The sequence below is a fragment of the Apis mellifera genome, unplaced genomic scaffold (genome assembly GCF_003254395.2).
Source record: "Apis mellifera strain DH4 unplaced genomic scaffold, Amel_HAv3.1 GroupUN_248, whole genome shotgun sequence".
In the NCBI taxonomy this organism is placed as follows: domain Eukaryota; kingdom Metazoa; phylum Arthropoda; class Insecta; order Hymenoptera; family Apidae; genus Apis; species Apis mellifera.
The window spans coordinates 142,201-153,302 of record NW_020555859.1 but is presented as its reverse complement, the minus strand read 5'-3'; the positions used below and the strand labels follow the sequence as shown (position 1 = coordinate 153,302).

Here is an 11,102-nt window from a genome sequence, read left to right as displayed (position 1 = left end):
TCTGAAATTCTGTCCTAGTAATTTTGTTTATCTGTTTTTTTTTTTCATTGATGATTGATGTTTCTTTTCTTGTTTCCATTTGCGTTTCATTTCCGAAATATGATATATATCGAAGCTGGAAAAACTAATGTATTCTTTTCACAGTCTTTATCTTATATATATATATTATTATTATTACATATACTTTATATATTACAATTATATACAAATTTAAGTTTTTCAAATATATTTAAAATGATTTTTTCCCAATATTTAAAGTTGTAACGTTTATTTAGATATGTACATAATATCATTATTTAATTCCATATAATTATTTGCTTGAACGATGATCGTTTTATTTTTTATCTTTATTTATCACTTTATGTTTTATTTATTGTTATATATATATGTTATATTTATATCAATATATATATGTTATATTTATATCTTTTATAAAATTTAAATAAAAATATAATAAAACAATTTTTCTACACCTTTTTTTGTTTAGTATCTAGATAAAACAATATTTGATTATATCAATTTTTATTTTTTTGTTTTTCTTATTTCTTTTTATTATATCTATTAAATATATATTTTTAGAAAAATTTAGCTAACTTTGTGCTCGTAAAAAAAAATATCATATATATCTTTTATTTAAACAATATTTTAATAGATTATTCACAATGTTATAATGAAATTTAATTTTTATCAATCTATTAATCTTTGATTTCGCACTTTAATAATAATAAAAAATTATGCAATAAATTGATGTTATCTAAAATATTTCATTTTGGATGCTTCTGTGATCGATATATATTATATAATATTTAAATAAATAAAACTGGAGAATTAAATTTTTGATATATAGATTTTTTATAATTTAATGCAAAATATTTCTTATTTATTATATGTAAACATTTTAGTGTAAAATATGTAAAATACTTTGGAATCTGTTCGAAATTATAGTATTTTTGAGTTTTTAATCCAATATAAATATATCATTTTTCTAATTATGTGTATTTTTAGTAAAACTGATACAAATACTTTTATTTTTAATATCATAACTAGATATCAATTTCTTATTCTAGATATAATATTATTTCAAATAATATTAACAATTTTTCTGAATCAGTTGTTTTTTTAGAAGATTTCAAAGAAAAGGAATAAAAAAAAAGATTGAAATATTCAATCTATAATCGGTTTAGAATTATTAAGCAGAAAATATTTGTGTTTCAGACTTATACGCAAATCACATGAATTATTTTGATCATAATATTGATCTATAATTCTAATAAATTTTAATATGAATTGAATATTTATAGATTTGAAAATTATCGATATTAAAATTTTTAAAATTTTTTTATAAAAATATTTATTTATTTATTTATTTTTAGATAAAATAATTTATTTTTAGATAAATACCACAAGGAGGGATTATATGCCACCGTATTTTTTTATTTAAAAAAAATTGTGTGATTTTTGAATTTTTTTTCTTACTCAGTATAAGTCTTTTAAATTCAATTAACTCATTTCGTGTCCTAACAAAATTAATTCAATTATCGGAATAAATATTGTAGCATAATCCTTGGTGTGCAATAAATTTTTTTAAGCAATTTAAAAATGCATTTATGAAAAGATTAATGACTAATTTAATATGAACCGTCTTTGTGACAAAACATACGAATAAACAGATGTATTCCTTAGTATTGACTTTAGTGCTTTTGCACCTATAATTATATACGGACCTGCATAGTCCACCTTGCAGCAAAGGGACATGCTAAATTACCTATTATTTGTATTATTGCCTTGAGTTTTACTCAAAATTCATTTCAAGAGCAACATTTTCGAATGATGCTCTTTATTACCTTTTTACACAACAAATAATAAATATACATATATATATAATGGTAAATAATAAAATTGTTTGCAACGAAAAAATTATAATTTGATGACCCGCATGCAACAACCGTAAATGTTCATGGACAATAAATAATCTACTTAATTTATGGTCTGGATGAATAATAATCGAATGTTTGCGTTTAAATTTAATGAGGATATTGTTTAATCTACTAAAAATCTCGCTCTAAAAAATCTTAAAATAACTAAGAATAGATTTAATGAATGCAATGTATTGGAATTTTTTAGGAATTTCTAAACTGTTCTTTAAATTCTGAATTTCTATTTTGAAGTGCATTTATTTTGATATTTTGATCAATGCTTCTCGTGCATGCAAATGCATAAAAAGATGTAAAATCCATATGCTAATGAAGATTTACCTTTATCATAAAAGTTCGAGGTTACAAGTTCGGAAGAGTTTTAAATTTAAAAAGTTTTAAAAATTAATAAAGTTTGAAAAGTTCTGATGGTTCAAAAAGTTGCAAAGATTCAAAAAGTTTTTTAAAAGTTCTAAAAGTTCTGAAGTTCAAAAAATTCTCTCAAAACGCTGGTATCCTCTAAAACTCTCTCACTTCACGAGATCGCGGGTCTTCAATGAAGTAGTGACAAAATACTGACCAATTGTAGATCAGCTTCCTGATTGAGCGACACTGTAAGAAAAATTGTAGAATGAGATCGAAAAGTTATGCCACAAAATCCATTGTTTCAGGAAATTAAGTGTTTATAATAATTCTTCTCAAATAGGATAATACTGATTACCATTGAGATGATATGATTGGAAAATGTCTCGAGTCTATGTTGATACTTCAGTCATGCCGAATTATTTCTAAATATAGAAAGCGAAGGCTCGTTCTCTTAATTTGTAAATTCTTCTCTCGGAATTTTAATTTTAATCTTTTAATAAAGATTATTTTATATTTTATTTTTGCATTTCACGGATTCTTAAAAAAAAATATTATTAATTTTTTATTATATTATGCATTACATTTATACAATATATATATATATATATATATTAAATATATTTACATACGAAATATAAATTCAATTGAACTTCTTGTGATGAATTGTTTCGATATTGGCCTATTTTTTTTATTTTTATTTAAAATTAAATAATAAATAAAATAATGAAAAAAATAGATATTCATTATAAAATTTCATTATAAAAATTATTATTTATTATAATATATATTAATTATATATTAATATATATATAATTATATATTTATTTCATTATAAAAATAAAAAATGACATTCTTTTTCTTTAAAAAAAAATGATTTTAAAACAAATCTTGAAAAAATCATTTTAAATTCCATAAAATCATTTAATTCATAATATCATCATAAAATCATTAATATAAAAATTTTATAAAATTTTAAAAGAAAAAAGCAATTTAATTTTTCATTTTGTTTTATAACAAAAAGTGATTTTCAAAAAAAAAGTTTATAAATTTCAAGATTTAATTGTAATGTATATTTTAAGGTAAATCTAGATAAATTGTTATACAATTTTTTTTTTAATTATAATAGTTTAAATATTAATTTTTCGATTAATTTAATGATTCTTTAATTCTTTTGTATACAAGATATATTTAGTGAAATGATTTTTTAAATATTTTTATTAAAAAACATATTTCAAAGTTAATTTATTTTGAATCAATTACATCTTAAAAAAATATTTCTTTTTATAAAAAAATCATCTTGACTTTTTAAAATATCACTATATATTTTTAATTTTATAGCATTATAACTGATGTTCAATAAAATCTATAATCAAACTCTATAATATTATGATCGTCAGATGATTTTTCATAAATCTTGAATTCATTGATCTATTGAAATATTAATGTATGAAATTTTGTTTAATAAGAAATTATATCAAAAGATTAGATCAAATGTTTATAATAATACTTGTATTGTCAATTAATAAAAATTACCAATATATCTTTTATTCAATAAAAGATAAAAATCATTTTATGTTTTTTATATGAAATTGTATATAAAAAAATTTTTTATTTTTGTCTTGTTTATAATAAATTTTTTTATGAATATATATTTTTTTATGTAAACTCTATAAAAAAACAAAATAAAATAATATATATATATATATAGAAAAATAAATCTATAATATTGTTATATTTATATATATATTATCAAATATATTTTTGTAAATATTTTGAAAACTATAAAGTATCGAGTAACTTATATAATATATAAGTATATATACTATATATAAATATATAGTTATTAGAAATTATAATATATTTCAAAATTACTAAAATATATTTGTATTGTATATAAATGTATATTGTATATAAATATAAATGTATTGTAATATTTGTAAATAATTATCGAAAAAAAATATATATATTTAAAAAAATAAATAAAATAATATATAATGTTTTGAAATAATATATTTAAATTATAAAGAAAAATAATATATTTTGCAAATATTCAAACACGGACATAAGATCTATAATTTAATTAAAAAAAAAAATAAATGAATATATATCATATTTTGCTATCTACTATCACAGATAACACATTATTAGTATTTGTAGAAATAAAAATGCTTTGCAAAACAAAAAATATATATATATTTTTTATCAATTTCGATTTATAAAATTTTATGATTTAAGATTTTAAGATTTTTAATAAGAAAATATATTTATATTTTACAGAAATAGAATATTAGAAGATCAATTGAATTTTTTACATAAAAATCGCAACATTCATATTTTGTTACAATATAAAAAAAATTATTAGTATTAAATATGTATAATATAAAAAATTCGTATTCTTACAGAATATATCAATGTTTTTTTTTATTTTTTTAAATTAAGTAGTTCTCAATCATGAGTATCACGTGTATTATAGATAAAATATTATATATATTATATTTTGATGTACATATACAATATTTGTTTTTTGTTCTATGTGAAAGAATATTTTTCTAAATGATACTTTCAAGAAAATTTTACTTCAGTTATACAATTCCCTTTTTTTTTTGCATCTGTCAATCACAATATTTTGGTAAAATTTCTCAATTTTAAAAATAATTTTATAAGTTATATTTGTTTGCTTTAATTATGAAATATTGTGCACATATTTTTATTATTTGTATTATTATTTATTTTTTCACGAACTTTGATTAACTTAAATATGTTATATATTAGCAATTATTTACATTTTCCATTTATAGTTTAAGATTGTATCGTAATATCTCTATTTTGTAACTATCAATCTTATAAGAAACGCATATTGATACTATACGATTAAATTACATTAAAATCTCTTTAACTGTAGTTTTTCATAAATATCACGTCTAAGCTATTATAGGCAAAATATTCGTTTTCCGTTTTACGTAAAAGAATATTTTTTTAAATACTACTTCCAAGAAAATTTTAGTTCTGTTGCAAAATAATTCCCCTTTGCATCTGTCTTACAGCATATGGTACGTTAATGAATAATGCAATCGATAATTATTATCGGTTTACCAGAAAGAATGTGTTACAAGAAATCACCAACATGTTATTAGTTGATACACTGAGTATTATTTATTAAATATTCTACGTTCAAATAATATCCTATACATATCCTACTACTGCATCAGATGAGTTATATTTGGTTTGATTCCTAAGAGAAATAGTTTCTTGAAACTATGTTGAAATACGTGACTCCAGAAAAGGGTATTTATATTGTTTGGCTTAGTGTTGCTTTGTCTCTTTGTTGGCCACTTCCTGCTAGTAGTACCAGAAAACAAATTGTGTGCATAAAAATTTTACAGATTGGTGCCATAATTAGCGCTTTTATGGTACTCTTACCTTTAATTTACGCAATTCATTTGAATATACACAATTTAATCAATCTTTTCAAATGTATCTGTTTATTGATATGTGTATTTCAAAATATTATACAAACTATCATATGTTTCATAAAATATGATGTTTTGCAAGTAAGTTTTTATTCATTTATTTTTACTATTTGATTAAAAAGATACATATTTTAATTACAAGTTATAGCGTGTAGTCGAAGAAATGATGACATGTGTTAAAGAAGAACAACTATATAAAGTTTTATGCATATATGTCAAGAAATGTAATATTTTCTACGGGGGAACTATTGTGTTAACATATGGAGCTGCAACTGTTTTTGTACTAGGACCAACATTCTTACCAATTTCTTTCCCATGGGAAACAGAATATCCATTTCAAATTAATGATACCTCAAGAAATATTATATACATCCATCAATTTTTCTTCACTTATCAATGTGCTGCACATATATGCTTAAGTTTATTCGGAGCACTTCTTCTTTGGTTTGCAGCTGCAAGATTTGAATGTTTAGTTGAGGAATTACAGAAAATTACAAACATCGATATGCTGATCGTTTGTTTTAAAAAATTATTACTTTTAAGAAGGTATGTTTCTCATGTTAATTAAATTATTCATTTTTTGTTTATTTTAAATAATTTAAAGTATTTAAAGTATAATTTTTTTGTTCAGATACGCAGAAGAAGTAGTGAGCTGTATTCGTTTTTTAGTATTTTATGCTATAGCAGTAGGCACATTTATGCTGACTTTATCTGGTATTATAATGATCATAGTAAGTAAAATTTATGATACTATGACTACGATGAATTAATATTGCAATTTATAAACAGAATTCGCCAATACTTGTAAAAATTCAATTCATAATCATATGTATGTCTTCTCTTATGGAAATTTACATGTATGCATGGCCAGCTGATCACATGCAAGATGCAGTAAGTTATATTTATATTTTGAATAACAAAATTAACGAAAAATTGTTATTCGTTAAGAAAATTCGTTTATAATTCAGTTACATCGTATTGCAAAATAAAATTTATATTGTTTAATTGATTTTTTTTGTGAATTTTTTATCATTACGATATATGAGTTTTTTGTCAGTATGAAAGTTAGTTTGGTTTTCTTTTTTCTAAATAATTAAAATAAAATAAAATTATATTCAATTTAACAATTCTTAATTTTAAAATTAAATTAAAAAAGAAAATATACTAGTAACTTCAAGACATATCAGAAAATTGTATGGTTGAATATTTATTTTACTTATTTATTTAATGAATTTATTGAATTGATGTGTGATAAATTGTTATATTGTTATAAATGTTAAAGTAAAGTACTTTGAATTAAATATCAATAGCATATTTTTTATTCAAAGTATAATGATATGATAATAAGACGATAAATCTGATTTAGAAAAAATCTATTTTTATATTCATTTTTTTAATATATAAAAATATATAAATTGACTTAACAAAATAAAAATAGAAATGTTTTCCTTCAATGTTATATAATTTTTTTTTATAAATATACAATATTTAGTTTAAAATATTTAACTTTATTTTTCACCGCAATTTATAACATTTATTTTTTCCTAAAAATAATTAATCTTTCATAATTCCTAGAGTATAAACATTTTACGAAGTGCATATAACTCAATATGGTATGAACAGAGCTTAGATATGCAAAAGGATTTGCTGATTATATTAATGTATCAAAGACCAGTAATTCTTTCCATTAATGTTTTGTTACCAGAGCTTACTTTACGTTATTATTGTTCGGTAAGATAAATTCAATATTTAAAATGTGCATTATGATAAAGGAGTAAAGTAAACAGAATTAAATATAAATTAATAACTTTTCCAGTACGTGGCAAATGCTTTCTCTGTTTTCACAGCTCTGCGAGCCGTAGTGGAAGATAAATGAATATAAATGCATGTTGAATTGTTGTATAATGAAGTCTTCATCATAATAATAATCATTATGATAGTCATCATTAGAAAATGTGATAAATGATCATGAGCAAATTCTATAATTATTAAAGTTATCAATATTCTTATATTATTGAAAATAAATATGTTTATATATCTATACATTAATTTTTTTATATTAATAAAACGTAAAATTTATTAATATTTCAATATACTTAATTAAATAAAATTATTATATTATAAAAAGTAATTTTATTTTTTTTTTTAATTCTATCATTTTTTTTTATTAAAATATGTATTAAATCGACATATAGTAAATATTTAAAAATGAAGAATATTTTTATGATGTTCTTATAATGTAACATTTTTTTTATAAAATTAGATTTATAGTTGCATTATGATATATTTATGATATATTATTTCTAATTTGATGTTGCTGTCAATTCATATATATAAGTGATATATAAATAATTTTTGTTATACTTCTAGATAGAATTTTTCCTACTTTCTTAAATTCTTGTTAAATACTGTTATTTTTTACCAATTTCGTAATTATTAGATATAATTATATTTCTTTAATAATAACAATATAAAATATCAGAAATCTTTTATTTAATAATAATTTAATAAATTGAATCTCAAAAATATTGTCACATATATGAACGAGATATTGAAAATTTATAAATGAAACATTTCATCTAATAACTATATATTTTTTAACTAATCCTATATCCTATATCCTGTGCGATATCCTTCAAAATAAATCTCAAATAAAACACAAATACATCTTATGGGACTATAATTCCATATAATACCGATGGCGAATCAGCATGATATTTGGAACGAATTATTGGTTTCTGAGATATTATTGAAAAACTTTTAATAACATCTGTTGAAAATTATATACAGATATTATTAATATATTCAACAATATTATTAAGATTAGTTATTATGTGACATGTTTTTGCTATAATATAATGATATTCAATATAATGATATTCATGATTAATTGAAAAAATTTATAGTTGCTATGTTAAGATATCTTACTTATAATCGATTAAAAATTTAATCACTTTTTTCAAAAATTAAAAATATTTGACTTATTAAATACTAATATTTATACTAAATCAAATATTTATGTTTGATTTAATTTTTTCAATGGAATAAAAAATTAGAATTAATATTTTTAAAAAAATATGAAGTACAAGCAAATGTAAAAAAAAAAAAATTAATATAAAAATATTTGCCCTACAAATCCGACAATTACTATTATTTTGGATATATTTCGAATTAAAATTATTATGTATTGATTATTAGATAAATAAAATATATGGTTATTAAATAAAAATTAATTGAAAGCAGTTCTCGTGTAAGGTACAAATATTTGTGAATTTTCATGAAAACAATTAAAAATTTTGCGTGAAACTTAGATAAATGTTATACGCTATAGATAATGACAAAACTGCCATTATGTTATCAGTTTTATATATATATATATATATATATATATATATACGATTTAATTCGACATTCAATGACAAATGATATAATGAAAATAGTTAATGATATGTTAATGATATTTGTATGTACAGCTTTTAATATATAATAATTTTAATATGTAGTTTTTTATTAATATCTTGATAAATTTTTAAATCTAAAATATTGGGTTGGCAACTAAGTAATTGCGGATTTTTTTTAGAAAATCAAAGACAATTTTTTCATGGAATTAAATAACTTTATTCTGTAATGTGTTGTTCATTTTGATCAATGACCTTTTGCCATCTTTCAGGCAGCATCATAATCCCACGTTCATAAAACTTCTGGTTTTTATTAGCAAAAAACTGAATCAGGTACGATTTGATATCATCATCATTATTGAAATTTTTACCATTCAAGGAGTTTTGTAAAGATCGAAACAAAAAGTAATCAGATGGTGCAAGGTCAGGACTATATGGTGGATGTGACAAAACATCCCAACCAAGCTCCAATAATTTTTGCCGAGTGACCAAAGATGTGTGTGGCCTTGCATTGTCATGATGGAATACAACACCTTTTCGATTTGTCAATTCGGGCCGCTTTTTTTCAACTGCATTGTTCAATTTCGTTGTTCAATGTAGACAACAGAATTGATCGTTCAGTTGGGTGGTAAGAGTTCAAAATAGACAATTCCTTTGTAATCCCACCAAACTGATAACAAAACCTTCTTTTGATGAATACCAACTTTTGTTTGTTGTTTGAGTTGGTTCACGTGGCCTGCTCCACGATCTTTTCCGCTTAATATTATTGTAAACAACCCATTTTTCATCGCCAGTTATCAGTCGTTTTAAAAATGGATCATTTTCATTACGTTTCTTTAGCAAATCGCAGCTGTTAATGCGTTGCGTTAAATGCTTTTCTTTCAGTTCGTGAGGAACCCTAAACTGTATCGAGTTTTTGAACATAGCCAAGTTGTTTTAAGTGGTTTTCAATGCATGTATGTGATACATGAAGGTTCTCTGCAATCTCACGAGTTGTACTGTAACGATCCGAATCGATTATTGCTTTGCTGAATTGCCAACTATCAAATAACAAAATGTGTTTTACATTTGGACTACGCCAGCAAACCTAAAAATTCAACTGAAGCCATCTATGAGTGAAATCCGCAATTACTTAGTTGCCAACCCAATATGTCCCTCTTTTCTCAATCGTAATAATTCGCGATATCATATGAAAATTTATTCTTTTCTGGAACTTCATGTAACATGTTTATGTACTTATTTGCAAAAAAAAAAAAAACGAACTATTTACATTTATGTCTACAATTAGAGATGGGCAAAATTTTAATAATTGAAATTAAAAATAAAATTACTTCAATTTATAATTCAAACTTTTAAATAATTCCAATTTAATTTGTGGCAAATGAAACTAATCAAAATTATTTGAGAAGTAATCAATTATAGCTATGAATAAAAATTAATCATAATAACTGTAATCATAGTAACCGTCATTTTAATTTAATTTTATCAAAGATTTCAAATATGTCAAAAATGAAAAATTTTTATTTATATAATAAAGCGATTAATATGTAGTTTAAAGTTTACTTTTCAATAACTTTATTATTTTTAACAATTTATATTTCCATCAATTTAAGTTTTTAAAAATAATTTAGAAATAAATATAATTTACATTCCAAACTTTCAATAGCAGTTATTCAAAAGATTAAAATAAAATAATGATAATTGTAAATCATATTTGTGCGCCATGCTTTATATATATATTTATAACCGACTTCCAGAAAAACGATTGCATGAATTCTGCTATTCTTAGAAATCGCACTTTATTATTGACTCTTTTATCCTCTTTTAACTATATTTTCGTTAAAAATAATTATTGGAAGAAACAAAATCCACAACAATTTCAAAAATCAGAATTCATATCAAATCGCAATTAGTCATCGTAGAAGTCAAATACATTTAATTTTGATAAGTCAGAA

The 11,102-nt window shown here is 21.3% G+C and overlaps 1 protein-coding gene across 5 annotated transcripts in view; it reads left to right on the top strand.

Annotated features, from left to right (window-relative positions):
* Window positions 1-11,102, top strand: part of LOC726834 (mitochondrial inner membrane protease ATP23 homolog) — a 36,254-nt gene that overhangs the window by 20,201 nt on the left and 4,951 nt on the right. Inside the window, exons 1-6 of one of the 5 annotated variants that reach the window (XM_016917294.2) lie at window positions 5,346-5,830; window positions 5,898-6,295; window positions 6,381-6,480; window positions 6,539-6,640; window positions 7,325-7,480; window positions 7,566-7,792. In XM_016917294.2, coding sequence (XP_016772783.1) covers window positions 5,537-5,830; window positions 5,898-6,295; window positions 6,381-6,480; window positions 6,539-6,640; window positions 7,325-7,480; window positions 7,566-7,625 — 1,110 coding nt within the window. In that variant the 5' untranslated portion in view covers window positions 5,346-5,536 and the 3' untranslated portion in view covers window positions 7,626-7,792. Of the gene's footprint in view, window positions 1-5,345; window positions 5,831-5,897; window positions 6,296-6,380; window positions 6,481-6,538; window positions 6,641-7,324; window positions 7,481-7,565; window positions 7,793-11,102 lie in introns of those variants that run through there. The other 4 variants (XR_003306402.1, XM_026445956.1, XM_026445959.1 and 1 more) reach the window with 4 other exon arrangements.